The 27,309-nt window shown below is 46.6% G+C and overlaps 2 protein-coding genes across 5 annotated transcripts in view; one reads left to right on the forward strand and one right to left on the reverse strand.

Moving 5' to 3' along the window:
• The first annotated feature begins 511 nt into the window (after positions 1-511).
• On the forward strand, positions 512-21,054 carry LOC112262238 (solute carrier family 22 member 13). Its single transcript, XM_042330255.1, has 10 exons — positions 512-1,037; positions 9,938-10,038; positions 11,341-11,495; positions 11,633-11,801; positions 12,232-12,334; positions 12,480-12,658; positions 18,446-18,663; positions 18,761-18,869; positions 19,107-19,355; positions 20,086-21,054. The coding sequence occupies exons 1-10, from the start codon at positions 744-746 to the stop codon at positions 20,225-20,227; spliced, it is 1,719 nt and encodes a 572-aa protein (XP_042186189.1). The 5' UTR covers positions 512-743; the 3' UTR covers positions 20,228-21,054.
• A 1,898-nt stretch (positions 21,055-22,952) lies between these two features.
• The window catches only part of sh3yl1 (SH3 and SYLF domain containing 1), a 47,356-nt gene continuing 42,999 nt past the window's right edge, over positions 22,953-27,309 (reverse strand). For 2 of the 4 annotated variants that reach the window (XM_042330256.1, XM_024437866.2), the window contains exons 10-11: positions 24,800-24,850; positions 22,953-24,488 (exon numbers count right to left, since the gene is read on the reverse strand). In XM_042330256.1, coding sequence (XP_042186190.1) covers positions 24,286-24,488; positions 24,800-24,850 — 254 coding nt within the window. In that variant the 3' untranslated portion in view covers positions 22,953-24,285. The remainder of the gene's footprint in view (positions 24,489-24,799; positions 24,851-27,309) is intronic. The other 2 variants (XM_042330258.1, XM_042330257.1) reach the window with 1 other exon arrangement.

Consider the following 27,309-nt stretch of genomic DNA (forward strand, 5'->3'; position numbering starts at 1 on the left):
GAAAAGAGAGAGAGGGGAGAGAAGGAATGGGGAGAAAAGAGAGAGAGGGGGAGAGAAGGAATGGGGAGAAAAGAGAGAGAGGTGGAGAGAGAAGGAATGGGGAGAAAAGAGAGAGAGGGGGAGAGAAGGAATGGGGAGAAAAGAGAGAGAGGGGGAGAGAGAAGGAATGGGGAGAAAAGAGAGAGAGGGGGAGAGAAGGAATGGGGAGAAAAAAGAGAGAGGGGGAGAGAGAAGGAATGGGGAGAAAAGAGAGAGAGGGGGAGAGAAGGAATGGGGAGAAAAGAGAGAGAGGGGGAGAGAGAAGGAATGGGGAGAAAAGAGAGAGGGGAGAGAAGGAATGGGGAGAAAAGAGAGAGGGGGAGAGAGAAGGAATGGGGAGAAAATAGAGAGGGGGGGAGAGAAGGAATGGGGAGAAAAGAGAGAGAGGGGGGAGAAGGAATGGGGAGAAAAGAGGGGGGAGAGAAGTGGTAAAGTAGTTCTATAGAATTTCTAGGTTCAGGTCAACTTGACCCCTAGGCAATGGGGAGGAAGTCTAATGCAGAGGACTGTGGGTTAGGTATTTATTCACCCCTGACCACTTTGTCGCGATTTGTAATGATTAGACTGTGCTTTTACAGTACTTATTGCGCTAACAAGACTTGACGGGAGTTCCAGGACTTTACGGGTGTAACAGTCCCTTCAGCTCCGCTGTCTGGTGAGATAGGCGCTGAGCTGAGAGAGAGAGCGTGATATAGAGGAGTCCCATGGCTCCATTGCAGCTCGCGGTGTACTTGCGACTCGCTCTCATATTCTTCTTCACGGCGTTTCTTTTCTTCCTCGATGTCTTCACTGTCAGCAGAGCAGCCTCCTCGTGCGCTCACGTCCCCAGTCAGTTACCGACCAAGAGTCAAACCGGAGGAGATGAAGTCTCTTCTAGTAGTGTGCGCAAACAGAACCGCACTCCCGGGGAGGTGCGCGAGATGAACGTGTCACTTATATCGGTATTGTTACCAACACAGGATGAGATCACATGGGGGAACGACACAGATAGAGATAATGTGAGTAAACATGTTATGTGTATGTGTGTCTGTGCCTGTGTGTGTCTCTTCACAGTCCCTGCTGTTCCATAAGGTGTATCAAATAAAATCAAATCAAATTTTATTTGTCACATACACATGGTTAGCAGATGTTAATGCGAGTGTAGCGAAATGCTTGTGTATATTTATCTTTAAAAAAACAATCTGAATCTACTACTTGCATCAGCTACCTGATGTGGAATAGAGTTCCATGTAGGCTCTATGTAGTACTGTGTGCCTCCCAATGTCTGTTCTGGACTTGGTGACTGTGAAGAGACCTCTTGTGGCATGTCTTGTGGGGTATGCATGGGCGTCACTCAGGCCTTTTACAATAGAAAACAATCCTCCGTTCCAGCCCGATCTACTTAACCAGTAGTGTCTCCCATTGACACCAATGCGATAGCAGCTGGGTCTGGTCCAGAGAGGACATATGAAGAGGACATATGAAGATAATTATTTTTTTCACCGGCCCTTGATTATCTCATGATTATGATCAACATAACAAAGTTGTTTTGTCGAGATCAAGAGATAAAGTCTATAAATAGGATGCATTGATGATAATGCCCATGGTGGATAAGAACATACCTTTTCACTGATTGCTAAGCTAAGAGATGGTACGTTTCACGCTAACGTCATGCTTTCATTTGTGTTTGTGTAACGGATGTGAAACGGCTAGCTTAGTTAGCGGTGGTGTGCGCTAAATAGCGTTTCAATCGGTGACATCACTTGCTCTGAGACCTTGAAGTAGTAGTTCCCCTTTGCTCTGCGAGGGCCACGGCTTTTGTGGAGCGATGGGTAACGATGCTTCGAGGGTGACTGTTGTTGACGTGTGCAGAGGGTCCCAGGTTCGCGCCTGGGTATGGGCGAGGGGACGGTCTAAAGTTATACTGTTACATTTGGAGCTCATTATCAATTTTATAAGTTAGAATGTTAGCATACTGTTTCCCAGACTGTGTACCACCCCCAAGACACCAGCCAATCACAGCAGCTACAGTGCCAGTGCAAAAGGTATTGATACACCTTGACTGGATTTTCTCACCCATCTACACACAAAACACCATGGTGAAAAAGTGAAAACAAGTTTTTAGAAATGTTTGCAAATGTATTGAAAATTAAATAGAGCAATATCTTATTTACATAAGTATTCACACACCTGAGTCAATACTCTGTAGAAGCACTTTTGGCAGCAATTACAGCTGTGAAGTCTTTCTGGGGAAGTATCTAAGAGATTTCCACACCGGGATTGTGTAACATTTGTCCATTATTCTTTTCAAAATTCTTCAAGCTCTGTCAAATTGGATGTTGAGCATCGCTAGACAACCATTTCTAGGTCTTGTAACTTGGTCACTCAGGAACATTCACTGTCTTATTTGTAATACCCTCTTTGGGCTAGGTGGGACGCTAGTGACCCACCTTGACAACATCTGATGAAATTGGAGAGCGCGAAATTCAAAATACAAAAATCGTAATATTAAACATTCATGGAAATACAAGTGTTATACATCGTTTCAAAGCTTAACTTCTTGTTAATCCAGACACTTTGTCAGATTTCAAAAAGGCTTAACGGCGAAAGCATACCATGTGATTATCTGAGGACAGCGCCCCACGTACACCAGCATTAAAAAAAAATTTCGAACCAGCAGAGGCGTCACAAAAATCAGAAATAGCGATAAAATAAATCACTTACTTTTCAAGATCCTTCTCTGTTTGCAATCCCAAGGGTCCCAGCTACACAACAAATGTTTGTTTTGTTCAATAAAGTCCTTTAAATCCCCCAAAAGTCAGTTTATTTGGGGTGTTTGATTCAGTAATTCCACACGTTCAACATGCAGACAAAGGAATCTGAAAAGTCCAAACAAGTTAAACAATGTTTCTAATCCATCCTCAGGTACCCTAATATGTAAATAAATGATAACATTTAAGACGGAATCTAGCATGTTCAATACCAGATATAAATAACGAGGTGCACGCCCTCATCCACGAGCGCCACAAGACTACAGTCCAAATGAGAGCCACCTTGAAAAACTACAACTACTAATTAATTTTTCAACAAACAAGCCTGAAACCCTTTCTAAAGACTGTTGACATCTAGTAGAAGCAATAGGAACTGCAATCTGGGAGGAATTCCTTTGAATATCCCATAGACAAGCATTTGAATGGACTGTGACCTAAAACAATAATCTGGATGGATTCTCCCCGGGTTTTCACCTGCCATATCAGTTCTGTTATACTTACAGACATTATTCAGAGTGATTTCTGACCAATGCTACCAATTATATGCATATCCTAGCTTCTGGGCCTGAGTAACAGTCAGTTTACTTTTGGCACATCAGTCATCCGAACTTCTGAATACTGCCCCCTAGCCTTAAGAAGCAACTCCAGTATAGATTTGAGCTGTTGTTTTAGGTTATTCTCCTGCTGAAAGGTGAATTCATCTCCCAGTGTCTGTTGGACAGCAGACTGAACCAGGTTTTCTTTTAGAATTTTGCCTGTGCTTTGCTCTATACCTTTTTTTTATGATGAAAAACTCACCAGTCTTTAACGATTACAAGGATACCCATTACATGATGAAGTCTGAGTGGTACTCCCCTAAACATATTACTTTGTATTCAGGACATAAAGTGAATTGCTTTGCCACATTTTTTGCAGTATTACTGTAGTGCCTTGTTGCAAACAGGATGCATGTTTTGGATTATTTTAGTAAAGTAAAAATCTGTCGTTCTGCCCCTGAACAAGGGAGTTAACCCACAGTTCCCCGGTAGGCCATCATTGTAAATAACAATTTGCTCAGGATCTATCCCTTTTTTCCCCATTTTTGCCTGAAATGACATACCCAAATCCAACTGCCTGTTGCTCAGCCCCTGAAGCAAGGATATGCATATTATTGGTATCATTTGAAAGGAAACACTTTGAAGTTTGTGGAAATGTGAAAATAATGTAGGAGAATAAAAGCAAAAGCAGGAAACAGGAAAACACTCATCCAGAGGCGGCGCTTATAGTAGCCGGGGACTTTAATGCAGGAACACTTAAATCTAGTTTATCAAATTTCTATCAGCATGTTAAATGTTCAACCAGAGGAGAAAAAAAAAACCTCTGGACCACCTTAACTCCACACACAGAGTACGTACAAAGCTCTCCCTCGCCCTCCATTTGGCAAATCTGATCATAATTATATCCTCCTGATTCCTGCTTACAAGCAAAAATTAAAGCAGGACGCACCAGTGACGAGATCAATAAAGAAAGTGATCAGATGAAGCAGATGCTAAACTACAGAACTGTTTTGCTGGCAGACTGGAATATGTTCCAGGATTCCTCCGATGGCATTGAGGAGTACACCACATCAGTCATTGACTTCATCAATAAGTGCATTGATGACGTCATCCCCACAGTGACAGTACACACCCCAACCAGAAGTCATGGATTACAGGCAACATCCGCACTGAGCTAAATGCTAGAGCTGCTGCTTTCAAGGAGCGGGACTCTAACCCGGGAAGCTTATAAGAAATCACACTATGCCCTCCGACGAACCATCAAACAGGCAAAGGGTCAATACAGGACTAAGATCGAATCATACTACACCAGCTCTGACTCTCATCGGATGTGGCAGGGCTTGCAAACCATTACTACAAAGGGAAGCACAGCCAAGAGCTGCCCAGTGACACGAGTCTACCATATGAGCTAAACTACTTATATGCTCGCTTTGAGGCAAATAACACTGAGACATGCATGAGAGCACCAACTGTTCTGGAAGACTGTGTGATCATGCTCTCCTTAGCCGATTTGAGTAAGACCTTTATACAGGTCAACATTCACAAGGCCACAGGGCCAGACGGATTGCCAGGATGTGTACTGTGAGCATGCGCTGATCAACTGGCAAGTGTCTTCACTGACATTTTCAACCTCTCCGTGTCCGAGTCTGTAATACCAACATGTTTTAAGGAGACCACCATAGAGCCTGTGCCCAAGAACACTAAGGTAACCTGCCTAAATGACTACCGACCAGTATCACTCACGTCTGTAGCCATGAAGTGCTTTTAAAGGCTGGTCATGGCTCACATCAACACCATTATCCCAGAAACCTTAGACCCAATCCAATTTGCATTCCGCCCCAACAGACCTACAGTTGATGCAATCTCTTTTGCACTCCACACTGTCCTTTCACAACTGGACAAAAGGAACACAAATGTGAGAATGCTATCTATTGACTACAGCTCAGCGTTCAACACCATAGCACCCTCAAAGCTTATCAATAAGCTAAGGACCCTGGGACTAAACACTTCCCTCTGTAACTAGATCCTGGACTTCCTGACGGGCCGCCCCCAGGTGGTAAGGGTAGGTAACAGCACATCCGCCACGCTGATCCTCAACACAGGGGCCCCTCAGAGGTGCGTGCTCAATCCCCTCTTGCACTCCCTGTTCACTCACGACTGCACGGCCAGGCACGACTCCAACACCATCACTAAGTTTGCCAATGACAACAGTGGTAGGCCTGATCACCGACAATGACGAGACAGCCTAAAGGGAGGAGGTCAGAGACCTGGCCGTGTGGTGCCAGGTAAATAACCTCTCCATCAATGTTAATCAAGACAAATGAGATGTTTGTGGACTACAGGAAAAAGAGGACAAAGCACTTCCCCATTCTCATCGACGGGGAGTGGAGCAGGTTGAGAGGTTCAAGTTCCTTGGTGTCCACAACACCAACAAACTAACATGGTCTATGCACACCAAGACCGTCGTGAAGCCAGCACGACAAAACCTATTCCCCCTCAGGAGACTGAAAAGATTTGACATGGGTCCTCAGATCCTCAAAAGGTTCTACAGCTGTACCATCGAGAGCATCCTGATGGGTTGCTTCACTGCCTGGTATGGCAACTGCTCGGCCTCTGACCGCATGGAACTACAGAGGGTAGTGCATACGGCCCAGTACATCACTGGGGCCAAGCTTCCTGCCATACAGTACTTCTATACCAGGCGGTGTCTGAGGACGGCCCTAAATTTTCAGACTCCAGCCACCCTAGTCATAGACTGTTCTCTCTGCTACCGCACGGAAAGCGGTACCGGAGCGCCAAGTCTAGGACCAAGAGGCTTCTAAACAGCTTCTACCCCCAAGCCATAAGACTCCTGAACATCTAGTCAAAGGGCTTCCCAGACTATTTGCATTGGCTGCAAAAGGGATAACGAATCCAGTTGTTCGTGTCATCCCTTTCGGGAAAGTACCTGCGTAATTGCGCACCCAACTCCCTCAGGTGCTTCACTATATCACATTTGACATTGTCCATAAGCTTGAGTTCATTTGCACACAAAAAAATCATACAATGATGGAAAGACCTGTGTGTTGTCCTTGTTAATACAGACAGAGAAGAGCTCCAACTTCTTCATCATCGCCTCAATTTTGTCCCGCACATTGAATATAGTTGTGGAGAGTCCCTGTAATCCTAGATTCAGATCATTCAGGTGAGAAAAAACATCACCCCTATCTGCCAGTCGTGTGAGAAACTCGGCATCATGCAAGCGGTCAGACAAGTGAAAATTATGGTCAGTAAAGAAAACTTTAAGCTCGTCGTATAAGGCAGAAAATACACAGGATTTCAGGGGCCTTGCTTTTTTAACAAAGTTAACCATTTTCACTGTAGTGTCCAAAACGTCTTTCAAGCTGTCAGGCATTCCCTTGGCAGCAAGAGCCTCTCGGTGACTGCTGCAGTGGACCCAAGTGGTGTCGGGAGCAACTGCTTGCACGCACGTTACCACTCCACTATGTCTCCCTGTCATGGCTTTTGCGCCATCAGTACAGATACCAACATGAGCAGCAGCTACGTCTGGCTTCATACAGACCGTTAGTGGAATTCCCGCGAGAGAGTAACGGTTAATGTGATTGGATGTTCATTATTTGAAGAGGCTACCTGTATTTGACATTGTGTTGTTATTTCACTGAACACTAGATGGTTTAATTTTATTTCTGGCAGTGAAACGAGGCTACTCAGGCGAGAAAAACACCTCTCCCAAATGTATAGCCCCTGTGGAAAATATAAATGGACTGTTTGTCACGTATACTCCCTCTCCAGCCTCTAGGTCATCAGGCTGCTGATTATCCCGCACACCTGTCACCATCGTCTCGCTCACCTGTGCCTCATGACACTCACCTGGACTCCATCACCTCCTTGATTATCTTCCCTATATCTGTCACTCCCATTGGTTCTTTCCTCAGGTGTTATTGACTCTGTTGTAATTTCGGTGCGTTGTTTGTGTTTCGTGTTCATTGTTTGTTTTATTTATGAAATCTCCATGAACTTGCTTCCCGACTCTCAGCGCACTCGTTACACTGTTTTTAACTTTAAAATATATATATATTTTTAAAATGTGAATCACATTTATTGCGCGTACTCCTGTGCTAGAGCAACGAAACCAGCCTGTTTCGCTATGATGTAAGGACTGCAAGCATGTGCTTTTTTGTCAGGAAACTCCACTTCGATACATTTTCATAGCAGGTTAGGAGACTGTGGTTAAGGTTAGGGAAATGGTTAGGGTTTGTGAAAATGCTCTCCTAACCTGTGAAGAGTCCCGTACTTTATCAGTGGCTGTAATGTAGGGTTTAGCTAGGAGTTGATAGACAGTTGGAAGAGTGGATGAAATGGTAGGAGGGACATCCCAGATTCAAGTGGTGTCAGGTTTCACACCAGTCACACAGAAGGAAGAGATACACTCATAAATCCATGATTTTATTTATTTAAACTGTATTTAACTAGGCAAGTCAGTTAAGAACAACATCTTATTTACAATGACGGCCTACCAAAAGGCAAAAGGACACATGCAGGGACGGGGGCTGGGATTAAAATAAAAATAAATTAAATTAAAATATAGGACAAAACACACATCACAACAAGAGAGATAACACGACCTAGAATATGTGGACAACTATAAATACCTAGGTGTCTGGCTATACTGTAAACTCTCCTTCCAGACTCATATTAAACATCTCCAAAAAAATCAAATCTAGAATCGGCTTTCTGTTTCGCAACAAAGCCTCCTTAACTCACGCCACCAAACTTACCCTAGTAAAACTGACTATCCTACTGATCCTCGACTTCGGCGATGTCATCTACAAAATAGCTTCCAATACTCTACTCAGCAAACTGGATGCAGTCTATCACAGTGCCACCCGTTTTGTTACCAAATGACCTTATACCACCCACCACTGCGACCTGTATGCTCTAGTCGGCTGGTCCTCGCTACATATTCGTCGCCAGACCCACTGGCTCCAGGTCATCTATAAGTCCATGCTAGGCAAAGCTCTGCCTTATCTTAGTTCACTGGTCACGATGGCAACACCCACCCGTAGCATGTACTTCAGCAGGTGTATCTCACTGATCATCCCCAAAGCCAACACCTCATTTGGCCGCCTTTCCTTCCAGTTCTCTGCTGCCAGTGACTGGAACGAATTACAAAAATCGCTGAAGTTGGAGACTTTTATTTCTCTCACCAACTTTAAACATCAACTATCTGAGCAGCTAACCGATCGCTGCAGCTGTACATAGTCCATCTGTAAATAGCCCACCAAATCTATCTAGCTCATCCCCATACTGTTTTTATTTTATTTACTTTTCTGCTCTTTTGCACACCAGTATCTATACTTGCACATCATCATCTGCTCATGTATCACTCCAGTGTTAATCTGCTACATTGTAATTATTCGCTCCTATGGCCTATTTATTGCCTACATCCTCATGCCTTTTGCACACACTGTATATAGACCTTCTTTTTTTCTACTGTGTCATTGATTTGTTTATTGTGTTATTGGCCTGTTTATTGTTTACTCCATGTGTAACTCTGTGTTGTTGTCTGTGTCACACTGCTTTGCTTTATCTTGGCCAGGTCGCAGTTGCAAATGAGAACTTGTTCTCAACTAGCCTACCTGGTTAAATAAAGGTGAAAAATAAAATTATCTAGCATGGGTAGGATGGTCATCTGAATCAGGGTTAGTTTGGCAGCCGGGGTGAAAGAGGAGCGATTACGATAGAGGAAACCAAGTCTAGATTTAACTTTGGTAACCATGGCTGCCAGGCCAACCTCAGCTCCCAGGGATACCTTGGTTCCCAGGGCTACCATGGCTCCGAGGGCTACCATGGCTACCATTGCTACCTTGGCTCCAATTGCCACCTTGGCTACCTTGGCTCCCAGGGCTAACTTGCTACCAGGGCTACCAGGTCTATCAGGGCTACCGCTCAATTCATGCCATTTCGATCAACAGTGTCCACAGATCAATTTATAAGCTAAAATGTCAGTCGGAACCGATATCAGAACCATGCAAATCTTAACCCTAATTTGCTACAGTGTGCCGTATTACTATGGCTGACCCTGAGTACTACTATGGCTGACCCTGAGTACTACTATGGCTGACCCTGAGTACTACTATGGCTGACCCTGAGTACTACTATGGCTGACCCTGAGTACTACTATGGCTGACCCTGAGTACTACTATGGTTGAACCTGAGTACTACTATGGTTGAACCTGAGTACTACTATGGTTGAACCTGAGTACTACTATGGCTGACCCTGAGTACTACTATGGTTGAACCTGAGTACTACTATGGCTAACCCTGAGTACTACTATGGCTGAACCTGAGTACTACTATGACTGACCCTGAGTACTACTATGGCTGACCCTGAGTACTACTATGGCTGACCCTGAGTACTACTATGGCTGACCCTGAGTACTACTATGGCTGACCCTGAGTACTGCTATGGCTGAACTTGTAAAACAACACATTTCATTATCAGGTGTGTGTGGCAATAAATAGTTTCGTGTTGCAACTAGATTACTAGAACATTATCTAGCACAAACATCTGTGCGTGCGTGCGTGCGTGCGTGTGCGTTTGTGTTACAGGGCAAAGTGTGTTTGGATCCAATGGTGTTGTCGTACAGTCAGACCATGTACATGGCTGGCCTTCTGCTGGGATCTCTCTTTGGAGGATCTCTCTCTGACAGGTGACATACACACACTGTACATACACACACACACACAGTACATATATACACACACACACAGTGTATATATACAGTTGAAGTCGGGTTCAATGGGGTTCAGGTCTGGAGGTTGGGCTGGCCATGACAGGGTCTTTATCTGGTAGTCCTCCATCGACACCATGATTGACCTGGCTGTGTGGCATTGAGCATTGTCCTGCTGGAAAAAAAACAATCCTCGGAGTTGGGTAACATTGTCAGAGCAGGAAGCAAGTTTTCTTCCAGGACAAAGCTTGTACTTGGCTTGATTCATACAACCTCAGATCATCACCGATCCTCAACCAAATTTCAAAGTGGGTGCAAGACCTGGAGAGGCCTACAAGCCACAGGGTCTCACACCCACAAAACACCAGTCTCAACGTCAACAGTGAACAGGCAACTTCTGCCTTCTAGGCAGAGTTCCTCTGTCCAGTGTCTGTGTTCTTTTGCCCATCTTAATCTTTTCTTTCCATTGGCCAGTCTGAGTTATGGCTTTTTCTTTGCAACTCTGCATAGAAGGCCAGCATCCTGGAGTCGCCTCTTCGCTGTTGATGTTGAGACGGGTGTTTTGCGGGTAATATTTAATGAAGCTGCCAGTTGAGGACTTGTGAGGTGTCTGTTTCTCAAACTAGACACTCTAACGTACTTGTCCTCTTGCTCAGTTGTGCACCGGGGCCTCCCACTCCTCTTTCTATTCTGGTTAGAGCCAGTATGCACTGTTCCGTAAAGGGAGTACTAGTACACAGCGTTGTATGAGATCTTCAGTTTTTGCCAATTTCTCACATGGAATAGCCTTCATATCTCAGAACAACAATAGACTGACGAGATACAGAAGAAGGTTCTTTATTTCTGGCCATTTTGTGCCTGTAATCGAACCCACAAATGCTGATGCTCCAGATACTCAACTAGTCTAAAGAAGGACAGTTTTATTGCTTCTTTAATCAGCAAAATAGTTTTCTAATGATTCATTTGCCTTTTAAAATTATAAACTTGGATTAGCTAACACAACGTGCCATTGGAACACAGCAGTGATGGTTGCTGGTAATGGGCCTCTGTACGCCTATGTAGATATTCCATTAAAAATCAGCCGTTTCCAGCTACAATAGTCATTTACAACGTTAACAATGTCTACACTGTATTTCTGATCAATCTGATGTTATGTATATACTCATACACACTCACACTCACGCACACGCACACACACACACACACACACACACACACACACAGTAAATGATACACTGTAACACATGGATGTCCTGTGTGTGTGTGTCTGTGTGTGACTAGGTATGGTAAGCGAGTGGTACTGCTGGTGTGTGTTTGTGTCCATGCTGTGACTGCTGTGCTGCCGGCAGTCCTTCCTCACGCCATCCTCTTCCTCACCCTGCGCTGTCTGGCCGGGGTCTCCTGCTGCTGTATCAATATCTGCAGCTTCAGCCTGGGTAACACATCTACCCTACCGTAACTGTGTGTGTGTGTGTGTGTGTGCATCGTGCCATGTGGCTGTGGGCATGGATTTCACTGTGTGTATGTATGTATGTGTGTGTGTGTGTGTGTGTGTGTGTGAGTGTGTGTGTAGGTGTGGAATGGAGTCTTCCCAGGTATCGTATTTGGCCCCCGGCCCTCCTGTCCTTCTCCTTCAGCCTGGGTATGATGGCGTTGGCACCGCTGGCGTACCTTACACACACCTGGACACAGCTACACCTGGCTCTGGCCATACCACAGATCCTCTGTCTGCCTCTCTACTAGTGAGTAACATACACCTGGACACAGCTACACCTGGTTCTGGCCGTACCACAGATCCTCTGTCTGCCTCTCTACTAGTGAGTAACACACACAACCCTAAGTCTCCCCTGAAACCAGGTGAGAGAGTGTGAGTGAACCTGTACTGAAATGCCATGGATCTCCCCCTTCTAAGCCATGAATCTCTCCCTTCTCAGCCATGAAACTCCCCCTTCTCAGCCATGAATCTCCCCCTCTCAGCCATGAATCTCCCCCTCTCAGCCATGAATCTCCCCCTTTCTCAGCCATGAATCTCCCCCTCTCAGCCATGAATCTCCCCCTTCTCAGCCATGAATCTCCCCCTTCTCAGCCATGAATCTCCCCCTCTCAGCCATGAATCTCCCCTTCTCAGCCATTAATCTCCCACCTCTCAGCCATGAATCTCCCCTTTCTCAGCTCCATTCCTGAGTCTCCTCACTGGTTGCTCCTGAAGAAGAGGCTGGACACTCTGGAGGAGTACAGGAGACACAGTCCTGAGGACAAACGCTGTCTAGACCTGGTACACACACACACACACACACACACACACACACACACACACACACACACACACACACAAATACACACACACACACACAGATGTATGTCTGTACTATATCAGTGTTCCTAGACGCGACTCAGGTCTGTGTGTGTTTCTGTCACAGCTGTTGGAGACAGAGGGGAAGGACCTGCAACAAGTCCCCCGGGACACAGACACACTGGAGACTGGCACACACATACCAAAGGCAGACACGCAAACCCAGGAGGGAAACACACTTTCCCACTGCGGACACATGAGAAGTCCCACCATTCTACTGCGCCTGGTCATCATGAGTTACATTGGGTGGGTCAGTCTGTGTTTACAGTGAGCTGCAAAAGTATTGTTTTGGCTCTGTACTCCAGTGTTACAGGTTTTTCCATTTATATTTTGAGGTAGAGCGTTATCACGTAGGGCGGACCAATTGGTGTCACTTCGTCAGTAAGAAGGTGTTACACCCGTGCCGGCTTGTCCATCTCATTAGTGGGAAGGTGTATCACCTGTGCCGGCTTGTCCATCTCATTAGTGGGAAGGTGTTACACCTGTGCCGGCTTGTCCATCTCATTAGTGGGAAGGTGTATCACCTGTGCCGGGTTATCCATCTCGTTAGTGGGAAGGTGTATCACCTGTGCCGGGTTATCCATCTCGTTAGTGGGAAGGTGTATCACCTGTGCCGGGTTATCCATCTCGTTAGTGGGAAGGTGTATCACCTGTGCCGGGTTATCCATCTCGTTAGTGGGAAGGTGTATCACCTGTGCCGGGTTATCCATCTCGTTAGTGGGAAGGTGTATCACCTGTGCCGGGTTATCCATCTCGTTAGTGGGAAGGTGTATCACCTGTGCCGGGTTATCCATCTCGTTAGTGGGAAGGTGTATCACCTGTGCCGGGTTATCCATCTCGTTAGTGGGAAGGTGTATCACCTGTGCCGGGTTATCCATCTCGTTAGTGGGAAGGTGTATCACCTGTGCCGGGTTATCCATCTCGTTAGTGGGAAGGTGTATCACCTGTGCCGGGTTATCCATCTCGTTAGTGGGAAGGTGTATCACCTGTGCCGGGTTATCCATCTCGTTAGTGGGAAGGTGTATCACCTGTGCCGGGTTATCCATCTCGTTAGTGGAAGGTGTATCACCTGTGCCGGGTTATCCATCTCGTTAGTGGGAAGGTGTATCACCTGTGCCGGGTTATCCATCTCGTTAGTGGGAAGGTGTATCACCTGTGCCGGGTTATCCATCTCGTTAGTGGGAAGGTGTATCACCTGTGCCGGGTTATCCATCTCGTTAGTGGGAAGGTGTATCACCTGTGCCGGGTTATCCATCTCGTTAGTGGGAAGGTGTATCACCTGTGCCGGGTTATCCATCTCGTTAGTGGGAAGGTGTATCACCTGTGCCGGGTTATCCATCTCGTTAGTGGGAAGGTGTATCACCTGTGCCGGGTTATCCATCTCGTTAGTGGGAAGGTGTATCACCTGTGCCGGGTTATCCATCTCGTTAGTGGGAAGGTGTATTTTCATCCATATTGGGTGAACTGTATAGAAATTACAGCACTTTTTGTACACAGTCCCTCCATTTTAGGAGATGGAAAGTGATTGGGACGAATGCACTTCTGTGTATTAAAAAGTGTCCAAAGTTTAGTATTTGGTCCCATATTCCTAATCACAACAATTACCCTCAAATGAAAGCTGTCAGTGGACTTTAACCTCATAGTCATAGTATAATTTCAAATCCAAAGTGCTGGAGTACAGAGATAAAACAACTTGTGTCACTTTTGTAGCTCACTGAAAGTGTGTAGAAAAAAAGAGAGGTTGTCAGGTTCTACCGCTGTACTCCATTTGTTCTACAGCATGTGTCTGATGCTGTCTCTCCGCCCTGTGAATGATGCTGTCTCTCCCCACTGTGAATGATGCTGTCTCTCCCCACTGTGAATGATGCTGTTTCTGATGCTGTCTCTCCGCCCTGTGAATGATGCTGTCTCTCCCCACTGTGAATGATGCTGTCTCTCCCCACTGTGAATGATGCTGTCTCTCCCCACTGTGAATGATGCTGTTTCTGATGCTGTCTCTCCGCCCTGTGAATGATGCTGTTTCTGATTCTGTCTCTCCCCACTGTGAATGATGCTGTTTCTGATGCTGTCTCTCCGCCCTGTGAATGATGCTGTTTCTGATTCTGTCTCTCCCCACTGTGAATGATGCTGTTTCTGATGCTGTCTCTCCGCCCTGTGGATGATGCTGTCTCTCCCCACTGTGTCTGATTCTGTTTCTGATGCTGTCTCTCCCCACTGTGAATGATGCTGTTTCTGATGCTGTCTCTCCGCCCTGTGAATGATGCTGTTTCTGATGCTGTCTCTCCCCACTGTGAATGATGCTGTTTCTGATGCAGTCTCTCCGCCCTGTGAATGATGCTGTTTCTGATTCTGTCTCTCCGCCCTGTGAATGATGCTGTTTCTGATTCTGTCTCTCCGCCCTGTGTATGATGCTGTCTCTCCCCACTGTGTACGATGCAGTCTCTCCCCACTGTGTATGATGCTGTCTCTCCCCACTGTGTCTGATGCTGTCTCTCCCCCGTGTATGATGCTGTCTCTCCGCCCTGTGTATGATGCTGTCTCTCCCCACTGTGTATGATGCTGTATCACCCCACTGTGTCTGATGCTGTCTCTCCCCACTGTGTCTGATGCTGTCTCTCCCCACTGTGTCTGATGCTGTCTCTCCCCACTGTGTATGATGCTGTCTCTCGGCCCTGTGTATGATGCTTTCTCCCCACTGTGTATGATGCTGTCTCTCCCCACTGTGTATGATGCTGTCTCTCGGCCCTGTGTATGATGCTGTCTCTCCGCCCTGTGTATGATGCTGTCTCTCCCCACTGTGTATGATGCTGTGTCTGATGCTGTCTCTCCCCACTGTGTATGATGCTGTCTCTCTGCCCTGTCTCTGATGCTGTCTCTCCCCACTGTGTATGATGCTGTCTCTCTGCCCTGTCTCTGATGCTGTCTCTCCCCACTGTGAATGATGATGTTTCTCCGCCCTGTGTATGATGCTGTCTCTCCCCACTGTGTCTGATGCTGTCTCTCCCCACTGTGTCTGATGCTGTCTCTCCCCACTGTGAATGATGCTGTCTCTCCCCACTGTGTCTGATGCTGTCTCTCCGCCCTGTTTCTGATGCTGTCTCTCCCCACTGTATATGATGCTGTCTCTCCCCACTGTGAATGATGCTGTCTCTCCCCACTGTGTATGATGCTGTCTCACCCCACTGTGTCTGATGCTGTCTCTCCCCACTGTATCTGATGCTGTCTCTCCCCACTGTGAATGATGCTGTCTCTCCCCACTGTGTCTGATGCTGTCTCTCCGCCCTGTGTATGATGCTGTCTCTCCCCACTGTGTATGATGCTGTCTCACCCCACTGTGTATGATGCTGTCTCACCCCACTGTCTGATGCTGTCTCTCCCTACTGTGTCTGATGCTGTCTCTCAGCCCTGTGTCTGATGCTGTCTCTCCGCCCTGTGTATGATGCTGTCTCTCCCCACTGTGTATGATTCTGTCTCTCCCCACTGTGTCTGATGCTGTCTCTCCCCACTGTGTCTGATGCTGTCTCTCCACTGTGTCTGATGCTGTCTCTCCCCACTGTGTCTGATGCTGTCTCTCCCCACTGTGTCTGATGCTGTCTCTCCCCACTGTGTCTGATGCTGTCTCTCCCCACTGTGTCTGATGCTGTCTCTCCCCACTGTGTCTGATGCTGTCTCTCCCCACTGTGTATGATGCTGTCTCTCCCCACTGTGTCTGATGCTGTCTCTCCCCTGTGTCTGATGCTGTCTCTCCCCACTGTGTCTGATGCTGTCTCTCCCCACTGTGTCTGATGCTGTCTCTCCCCCTGTGTATGATGCTGTCTCTCCGCCCTGTGTATGATGCTGTTTCTGATGCTGTCTCTCCCCACCGTGTATGATGCTGTCTCTCCCCACTGTGAATGATGCTGTCTCTCCCCACTGTGTATGATGCTGTCTCACCCCACTGTGAATGATGCTGTCTCTCCCCACTGTGTATGATGCTGCTCTCCCCCTGTGTATGATGCTGTCTCTCCCCACTGTGTATGATGCTGTCTCTCCCCACTGTGTATGATGCTGTCTCTCCCCACTGTGTATGATGCTGTCTCTCCCCACTGTGTATGATGCTGTCTCTCCCCACTGTGTATGATGCTGTCTCTCCCCACTGTGTCTGATGCTGTCTCTCCCCACTGTGTCTGATGCTGTCTCTCCCCACTGTGTCTGATGCTGTCTCTCCCCACTGTGTCTGATGCTGTCTCTCCCCACTGTGTCTGATGCTGTCTCTCCCCACTGTGTCTGATGCTGTCTCTCCCCACTGTGTATGATGCTGTCTCTCCCCACTGTGTCTGATGCTGTCTCTCCCCACTGTGTCTGATGCTGTCTCTCCCCACTGTGTCTGATGCTGTCTCTCCCCACTGTGTCTGATGCTGTCTCTCCCCACTGTGAATGATGCTGTTTCTGATGCTGTCTCTCCCCACTGTGTATGATGCTGCCTCTCCCCACTGTGTATGATGCTGTCTCTCCCCACTGTGTCTGATGCTGTCTCTCCCCACTGTGTCTGATGCTGTCTCTCCCCACTGTGTCTGATGCTGTCTCTCCCCACTGTGTATGATGCTGTCTCTCCCCACTGTGTCTGATGCTGTCTCTCCCCACTGTGTCTGATGCTGTCTCTCCCCACTGTGTCTGATGCTGTCTCTCCCCACTGTGTATGATGCTGTCTCTCCCCACTGTGTATGATGCTGTCTTCCCCACTGTGTATGATGCTGTCTCTCCCCACTGTGTATGATGCTGTCTCTCCCCACTGTGTATGATGCTGTCTCTCCCCACTGTGTCTGATGCTGTCTCTCCCTGTGTATGATGCTGTCTCTCCCCACTGTGTATGATGCTGTCTCTCCCCACTGTGTATGATGCTGTCTCTCCCCACTGTGTATGATGCTGTCTCTCCCCACTGTGTATGATGCTGTCTCTCCCCACTGTGTATGATGCTGTCTCTCCCCACTGTGTATGATGCTGTCTCTCCCCACTGTGTATGATGCTGTCTCTCCCCACTGTGTATGATGCTGTCTCTCCCCACTGTGTCTGATGCTGTCTCTCCCCACTGTGTCTGATGCTGTCTCTCCCCACTGTGTCTGATGCTGTCTCTCCCCACTGTGTCTGATGCTGTCTCTCCCCACTGTGTCTGATGCTGTCTCTCCCCACTGTGTCTGATGCTGTCTCTCCCCACTGTGTATGATGCTGTCTCTCCCCACTGTGTATGATGCTGTCTCTCCCCACTGTGTATGATGCTGTCTCTCCCCACTGTGTATGATGCTGTCTCTCCCCACTGTGTATGATGCTGTCTCTCCCCACTGTGTCTGATGCTGTCTCTCCCCACTGTGTATGATGCTGTCTCTCCCCACTGTGTATGATGCTGTCTCTCCCCACTGTGTATGATGCTGTGTCTGATGCTGTCTCCCCCACTGTGTCTGATGCTGTCTCTCCCCACTGTGTCTGATGCTGTCTCTCCCCACTGTGTCTGATGCTGTCTCTCCCCACTGTGTCTGATGCTGTCTCTCCCCACTGTGTCTGATGCTGTCTCTCCCACTGTGTCTGATGCTGTCCTCCCCACTGTGTCTGATGCTGTCTCTCCCCACTGTGTCTGATGCTGTCTCTCCCCACTGTGTCTGATGCTGTCTCTCCCCACTGTGTCTGATGCTGTCTCTCCCCACTGTGTCTGATGCTGTCTCTCCCCACTGTGTCTGATGCTGTCTCTCCCCACTGTGTCTGATGCTGTCTCTCCCCACTGTGTCTGATGCTGTCTCCCCCACTGTGTCTGATGCTGTCTCTCCCCACTGTGTCTGATGCTGTCTCTCCCCACTGTGTCTGATGCTGTGTCTGATGCTGTCTCCCCCACTGTGTCTGATGCTGTCTCTCCCCACTGTGTCTGATGCTGTCTCTCCCCACTGTGTCTGATGCTGTCTCTCCCCACTGTGTCTGATGCTGTCTCACCCCACTGTGTCTGATGCTGTCTCTCCCCACTGTGTCTGATGCTGTCTCTCCCCACTGTGTATGTGTGTGTGTTAGGCTAGCGTCAGCCCTGACGTACTACGGTATCTGTCTGAATGTCGGGCGTTTCGGGGTGGATGTCTTCCTGGCTCAGTTCTTCAGCGGCCTATCAGAGGCACCCTGCTTGCTTGTCCCATTCCTATTGGCCCGCTGTGGCAGACGCCCAATCAGCATGCTGTCCCTGCTCCTCAGTGGCTCCTTCTGCCTGCTGTCCCTGCTCGCATCACGCTTCTACGGTAAAACACACGCACAGACACAAACATCGACACAACAAACACATCGACACAACCTCCAGTGATCCAACACTGTGTGTGTGTGTGTGTGTGTGTGTAGCTGTCCCAGGGTTGGTGATGGCTCTGGCCCTGGTGGGGAAGCTGTGTATGCAGACCAGTGTGTTTGTCTCTGTCCTCTACGGCATCGAGCTCTTCCCTACACTCATCAGGTACGGAGTGTGTGTGTGTGTCTGTGTCTGACCCCTGACAGGACTAGTCCCTATCTCAACCCTGCAGACACACAGCACTTATCTATTGACCTCACACACTCGCCTGGGTCAAAGGTCATCTTATCTCCATGCTTGAGTAATACCTGATGTGTGTGTATATCTCTGTTTGTGCAATATGTGTATGTTTGAGTTGTACGGGCAGGCTGTATCTTAACTGTGTGTGTGTGTGTGTTTCAGACAGAAGTGTGTGGGCTTGGTGTGTCTGTGTTACAGAGTGGGGTGTATCCTCAATGCGGTGGTCAGTCCTAGAGGAGAAACCATCCCATTGGCCGCTATGATTCTTTATGGGAGTGGCCCCATTGTCGGGGCGGGACTGTGTCTGTTGCTACCGGAGACCAGTGGTGTGCCGCTCCCTGATTCGCTGGAGGACTGTGACAGACAACCCAGGCTACACCTCCCATTAGCCTGGTCATCATGCTCCACAAGGTAAGAGACCTTTGACACACACACACACACCCAAATGCACAAGTTGTGCACACACTAACACAAAAACATGTAGCCTTAGACATACCTCGCTTGCTACTGTGGAGCTAAATGGTGTGTGTTTGACTGTGAGTGTTACACACTCGAAGTGGTCTATCTCTCTTCCGTTTGTCAACAGCAGCTGGCATGAAATGCTATGACCTATACTCAAGAGTTCAGAAAGCTGGTGTGTCTGTCAGTGTGTGTATATCTCAGTGTTACATAACTTCTTATTTTAGGTTAACTATTTATCCCCCTCTCTCGTCCTCCCCACCTCTCTCGTCCCACTTCCCCCTTCCCTTCTACCATGTGTAATGACCTGTTTCAGTCCCTACCAGCTGGGCACAGACGCCAGTTAAACATCAACTTTGTATTTACATTTAATTGAGTTGTCAACTCAATGTGAAATCTACATGAAATCAAACTAAATGTGAATCACGTAATTTCATTTCGGGTTTAAATGTCCAATAATTTTTTTTTTTTTTTACGTTTTACTTTTTTGCAAATTCAATTCGTTTTCCACATTGATTCATCGTCATTACATTTAATAATTTTGTTTTATGTGGAAACATGATTTAACCAATTTGTGTGCAGCGGGTATTGTGACCTGCTACTCAGAGTCCTGGACCAAGGAATATGTTCAATAGTAATACATGTGAACGTCTCTCCAGCTGAGATGTGTATTTCCTGACAGGCGCTCAGTGGACACCCCAGCTGACAAGGCCTGTCCATTCCTGGGAGACCCCGAGAAACCCTCCCACCACCCACAGGAACCCAACTCAAATGAAAACACTCTGCACACACACACACATGCTGTTGATACATTTTGTATTTAAAAAGGTCCATGGAGCACTGAGATACTAGCCGAACAGTGTCCAATAAGTTCTAATCATTTTTTTGTCACGTTGTGCCCAACTGAACATGACCCTGGTTTTACTGTTTAAACTTTAAGTCTGTGTGATCTGGTCTGTCCCAGCCTGTGGAGAACATTCTTAGCTCCCTATAAAAATCTGCATTCTCCTTCGCTTGATTTTGTTTTATTTTTTTCTCCCAAATTTCATTGAATTTTTCAATAGTTTTCTCTCAAAAATCACACCTTTTTAAATAGGAAAATAACAACATGTGAGGTTCTAAGTGCCACAACAAAGCTTAAAACCACTTTTGACGTCTGGGAAAAATCTAAGAACAGCCTTGGTTTGGTTAGCTGTGTTGCTGTAGCGCTCATGTGATGCAGAGTTTACGAAACAAAATGGCTACTGGATTGCTGTACATAATCATGAGATCATTCTGCCAGGTAGGCAGAGGCTGCATTGTAGTTCACATTTAATTGTGAAGTTGTTTTTTCTTTTCAGAATAGCCTTCCGATCTATCAGCAGACGGTTATTATTAGCATCATCGCTAACGGCTGCACAAAGGAGCACCACACAACACAACACAACACACACACACAGGGGCTTTCCTGTGCCCTTTCAGATAATTGCGGGAAAATACCAATCATTGATGCACTTTGTTAATGTCATATATTTTAAATCTTCTTAGGGACAGCCCCTTTTAAAAAGAAATTCACCTAAAACAACATACCCAACTCTATCTGTCTGTAGCTCAGGCCCTGAAGCAAGGATATGCATATTCTTGATACCATTTGAAAGGAAACAATTTGAAGTTTGTGGAAATGTGAATTGAATGTAGGAGAATATAACAATAGATCTGGTAGAAGAAAATACAACAAAAAAATTGATTGTACGTGGTATATGGACCTTTCATGTTCATGTAAAATATCTCTGGGACCCTTTGGATGATAAATCAGAGCAAGATTTCAGAATGTAAGTCCACATGTCACCTTCAGCTGTGAATTTATCAAACCTATCACGTTGAAAAAAAAGTGTTTTGTTGGAGCTCTCAAACAATAGCATGGCATTTTTTTCCACAGTAATAGCTACTGTGAATTGGACAGTGCAGTTTTATTAACAAGAATTTCAGTTTTCAGCCGATATAAGACACTTCTATGTTTCGACATTTGTTGTTCCTCTAAAATCTGCGATCTTGATATAACGCGCTGAATGATTTTACAACTATCCGTATTTAAATAAAATAATTTCAAGAAATGCTTGAATATTGTTGAATTCCATTTTAAAATATCTGGATTCCGTGATTCCATCTGCAAGGCAGATTTTATAGGGCCCTACTTCCTTTAAAAGGCCCAGTGGTGTCAAAAATGTGGTTTTCCCTGTGTTGTGTATCATATAGTATAACAGTTGATGAAATGAACAAGAACACTGTAAAAGTGTGAATATGTTTTATCAGTGTTATGACTTCAATCAGCAGGTTTGTATGGGGCGGGAGTTTTGGCTTTCCATGGTGACATCACCATGCGGTAAATTGGTTAACAGACCAATAACAAGAGAGAGTTCCAAACCTCTCTGCCAATAACAGCTACTGTAGTTTTCAGTCTTCCCCTTCACACTCAAGACAGTCCTAGGAAAATTCTTGCTTGACAATTTTTTTGTTGTTGCTAAAAAAACAATTTTTATTACAGTAATGTAATTAATTAACCAGAAATGATTTGATATTGAAAGACTGCTGCATTGGACTTTACAAACGCAGAGCCGTGTGTGTGTGTGTGTGTATGCATGTGTGTGTGTCTGTATGGATGTGTGTATCATGGCCTAGGATATTCTGAAATGGCAAACTTGCTAATTGGTTTGAACGCGTATAACTCCAACCAGTTAGAACACGCCAGTTCCTTGGTTCCAACTAGCAAGTGAACAAAGCATGTGTGTGTGTTTGTGATGCGAGGAAACGGGCCTTTATACAAACAGCTGTTCAGGGAGGTTCCGTGTTAGTTTTAGTACGCGTTATTCTTTTACAATTATTAAAACCTTACCGCCATTTCTACACTGTTACCTTCCCTTGCAGACATTCCTACTGTGTTAACATGAAACACAGTGTAGAAATATGTCACCAAGGTGCAAGGGATGTTGACTTGACCGAGGCCGTCTTATCGTTAAAAAAAGGGGGCGTGGTCTTGTTGCCGTGTTCGGTAGTGAACGCATGCGTGTGTAGGAACGTTGTCCTGTCCGGTGTCAGGGCCAGACTTGATATGACAGATTGAGGCATAATCTCTGCTGTTGTGTTCTTATAGGCCCATGACAGAGAGAGGAATGTTACCCTGCGAGGAATGTTACCCTGTAAATTAAAAAAATATGGAATTTTTCAATTTCATAAGAACGCATGTGTCTTTTCCCCAGGGCAATAATCTACTATTCCAAAGTAGAACTGTACTCACCCTGGACAATCATTCACCACACACACACACACACACGACGACCATGTTTGTGAGTGGTGTGTTGGCAAGTGGACATGGGAAAATTTGACTTAAAAAAATAAAAAAATAAAAAATAAAAAATCACTGATATTACAGCCAGACCAGCCATGCTTGCACCAATCTAATGCATGACACACGGGCATATTATTTGAAGGTAGAAAATGGGACAGCATCATGATTGGCAGTAGAGACAGGAGTACATCGCCCTCCTGTGGCCAGAAGACAAACTACACCACTTACAGACAAGGTTCTTTAATACAAATCCACACACACATTCAGAGAGAAATCCGTACAAACGATCATTACATACAGATGTTAAGATAAAACAGATTATTTTATATTAAATACTTTTGATCCAGCATCATACAAAACGGCAGTACGGAGAAAAATACTGCACACAATCCCAGAAACTTCAGAACATAAAATAACCTGCAGGCACAGATGATCTATAATGCATTTTATAGAAAAAATAAAATAAAATCTATTGACTTCATTGTAATATATGTCAAACACCCTTGTCAAACCAATTTGTGACTTGACGTACAGCATATAAAATAGTGAGTGAGAATATAACAGTGTAACAGAGTAGCAGCGTCGGTGATAACAGCACCGTTCTTTAGCTTTCCTCTGTTCAATGCTCTAAAACTGGTACCTTATTCACACCATCTTGCCGACCCAAACTGCACTGCACTGGCTCGGATATAGTCTTTCTACATCACCCTTTCCAGCGTGGTTCGGGTCTCTAGAAGTGAACAGAGCTGGCTGGTAACATCTGGGGGTGTATTCATGAATCAAAACACTGTAGAAAAACATGTTTGCAATGAAAACAAGAGTTTCTATTGGACAAATTCAGGAAGACAGCGTGGCTACCCATACCGTCCTATAGGAAGACAGCGTGACTACCCATACCGTCCTATAGGAAGACAGCGTGGCTACCCATACCGTCCTATAGGAAGACAGGGTGGCTACCCATACCGTCCTATAGGAAGACAGGGTGGCTACCCATACCGTCCTATAGGAAGACAGGGTGGCTACCCATACCGTCCTATAGGAAGACAGCGTGGCTACCCATACCGTCCTATAGGAGGACAGCTTGGCTACCCATACCGTCCTATAGGAAGACAGGGTGGCTACCCATACCGTCCTATAGGAAGACAGGGTGGCTACCCATACCGTCCTATAGGAGGACAGCGTGGCTACCCATACCGTCCTATAGGAGGACAGCTTGGCTACCCATACCGTCCTATAGGAAGACAGGGTGGCTACCCATACCGTCCAGTAGGAGGACAGCGTGACTACCCGTACCGTCCTATAGGAAGACAGCGTGACTACCCATACCGTCCTATAGGAAGACCTTCCCCTGAACTGTAGTAATCAGAGTCAGTGAGTCTTGAACATTGTGGAGAGTGTTCGTGTTAGAGAGTGTGGGACATCATGTGTCCAATGTAGTGTGTTGAAAACATTACTCCCAGCAATATAAGTGTCCATGTGTGTGACAGACCTGTGTGTGTGAGAGTGTGTGTATGAGTGTGAGTGTGTGCGTGTACGTATGTGTGTGTGTGTGTGTGTTCAGGGGTAGGAGACGAAGTTAGCCGGGAAGATTCCGGTCCGTCCGTTCAGCGTTCCCTCCCACCAGTCATACTGTGACTCTGTCTTGGTAACCACAGTGATGCGGTCGCCAGGGTTGAAGCTCAGGTCGCCAGGCTGTTGCCCTGTGAACGGGTGTACCGCCGTGACGACTACAGGCCCCGCGTCCCACGGCCCGACCCCACCTAGGAACAGTCAAATGAAGTGTATTCAGTGAACCGGTGGACAGCAGGCCTTGTTGAATGCACATCAAGTCATTACATGCTACATTCTCAAATCAACCTGTACTGAGTGAATGTTGCACATACAAGTCTGCCGCATTGTGAGCACGAAAACGGATACGATCCAACGGTTTCACACCCACATTAAATGTTACCTTTCAGGTATTAGAACTGTCTTGTCTATTTGTAAAGTCTTTAAATGTAAATTGTAAAGTATTTTTGTCTAATGTATTTTCCGTTATGTGTCAGACCACATGGATCCTAATAATAAATACCGTAATCGTTTTGGACTGTCCTTGTGCTACTTGGACTTCTCTTATAGGATTCTGAAACAGAAATACAACAGCGACTGTCACCACCAGAGGGCAATACCTGCGTAGAGAGCCAGAGAGTGCAGAGAGCCAGAGAGTGCAGAGAGCCAGAGAGCGCAGAGAGCGCAGAGAGCACAGAGACAGAGAGCCAGAGAGCCAGAGAGCACAGAGAGCACAGAGAGCCAGAGAGCACAGAGACAGAGAGCCAGAGAGCACAGAGAGCCAGAGAGCACAGAGAGCCAGAGAGCACAGAGAGCCAGAGAGCGCAGAGAGCACAGAGACAGAGAGCCAGAGAGCAGAGAGCGCAGAGAGCCAGAGAGCACAGAGAGCCAGAGAGCACAGAGAGCCAGAGAGCACAGAGAGCCAGAGAGCACAGAGAGCCAGAGAGCACAGAGAGCCAGAGAGCGCAGAGAGCCAGAGAGCGCAGAGAGCCAGAGAGCCAGAGAGCCAGAGAGCCAGAGAGCAGAGAGCCAGAGAGCACAGAGAGCCAGAGAGCACAGAGACAGAGAGCCAGAGAGCACAGAGACAGAGAGCCAGAGAGCCAGAGAGCGCAGAGAGCCAGAGAGCGCAGAGACAGAGAGCCAGAGAGCGCAGAGAGCCAGAGAGCGCAGAGAGCCAGAGAGCGCAGAGAGACAGAGAGCGCAGAGAGACAGAGAGCGCAGAGAGACAGAGAGCGCAGAGAGACAGAGAGCGCAGAGAGACAGAGAGCGCAGAGAGACAGAGAGCGCAGAGGATATGACAGAAGGGGTCAGAGACAGAGAATATGACAGAGGGGGTCTAAATACTTCAAATCAGTTCTAGGACACATTGCCCTCAGTGATTGTGAGGTCTGGGGTAATCAACCAATAATTCACCAAATTGGACAAACACCTAAGAATCTGCATGCAGAATTCAGCAAAAATATACTTGGTGTACAACACAAAACACCAAGCAGAGCAGAATTGGGCCTCTAGTGATCAACATCCAGAAAAGAGCTGTTCAATTCTACATCCACCTAAAAGGAATGCCCACACAGTCCACCACAAAGCCCTGACCTACAGAGATGAACCTATAGAAGAGTCCCGTCAGCCAGCTGATTCTGGGGCTCTGTTCAAACACAGACACCACAGAGCCTCAGGACAGAAACACATTTAGACCAAACCAATTGATGATGAAACAAAAAGATAACCATTTTGACACACTGGAAAGAATCAACCAAAAAAACTGAGCAAACTAGAATGCTATTTGGCCCTAAAACAGAGAGTGCACAGTGGCAGAATACCTGACCACTGTGACTGAGCCAAAATGAAGGAAAGCTTTGACTATGTACAGTCGTGGCCTAAATTTGAGAATGACAAATATTAATTTCCACAAAGTTTGCTGCTTCAGTGTCTTTAGATATTTTTGTCAGATGTTACTATGGAATACTGAAGTATAATTACAAGCATTTCAGAAGTGTCAAAGGCTTTTATTGACAATTACATGAAGTTGATGCAGACTCAATATTTGCAGTGTTGACCCTTCTTTTACAAGACCTCTGCAATCCGCCCTGGCATGCTGTCAATTAACTTCTGGGCCACATCCTGACTGATGGCAGCCTATTTTTGCATAATCAATGCGTGGAGATTGTGGGTTTTTGTTTGTCCACCCGCCTCTTGAGGATTGACCACAAGTTCTCAATGGGATTAAGGTCTGGGGAGTTTCCTGGCCATGGACCCAAAATATCGATGTTTTGTTCCCCGAGCCACTTAGTTATGACTTTTGCCTTATGTCAAGGTGCTCCATCATGCTGAAAAAGGCATTGTTCGTCATCAAACTGTTCCTGGATGGTTGGGAGAAGTTGCTCTTGGAGGATGTGTTGGTACCATTCTTTATTCATGGCTGTGTTCTTAGGCAAAATTGTGAGTGAGCCCACTCCCTTGGCTGAGATGCAACCCCACAAATGAATGGTCTCAGGATGCTTTACTGTTGGCATGACACAGGACTGATGGTAGTGCTCACCTTGTCTTCTCCGGACAAGCTTTTTCCAAATGCCCCAAACAATCAGAAAGGGGATTCAGAGAAAATGACATTACCCCAGGCCTCAGCAGTCCAATCCCTGTACCTTTAGCAGAATATCAGTCTGTCCCTGATGTTTTTCCTGGAGAGAAGTGGCTTCTTTGCTGCCCTTCTTGACAACAGGCCATCCTCAAAGTCTTCGCCTCACTGTGTGTGCAGATGCAACTCACACCTGCCTGCTGCCATTCCTGAGCAAGCTCTGTACTGGTGGTGCCCCGATCCTGCAGCTGAATCAACTTTAGGAGATGGTCCTGGCACTTGCTGGACTTTCTTGGGTGATCTGAAGCCTTCTTCACAACAATTGAACCGCTCTCCTTGATGTTCTTGATGATCCGATAAATGGTTGATTTAGGTGCAATCTTACGGGCAGCAATATTCTTGCCTGTGAAGCCCTTTTTGTGCAAAGCAATGATGACGGCACGTGTTTCCTTGCAGGT

The sequence above is a fragment of the Oncorhynchus tshawytscha genome, linkage group LG11 (assembly GCF_018296145.1).
Source record: "Oncorhynchus tshawytscha isolate Ot180627B linkage group LG11, Otsh_v2.0, whole genome shotgun sequence".
In the NCBI taxonomy this organism is placed as follows: Eukaryota; Metazoa; Chordata; class Actinopteri; order Salmoniformes; family Salmonidae; genus Oncorhynchus; species Oncorhynchus tshawytscha.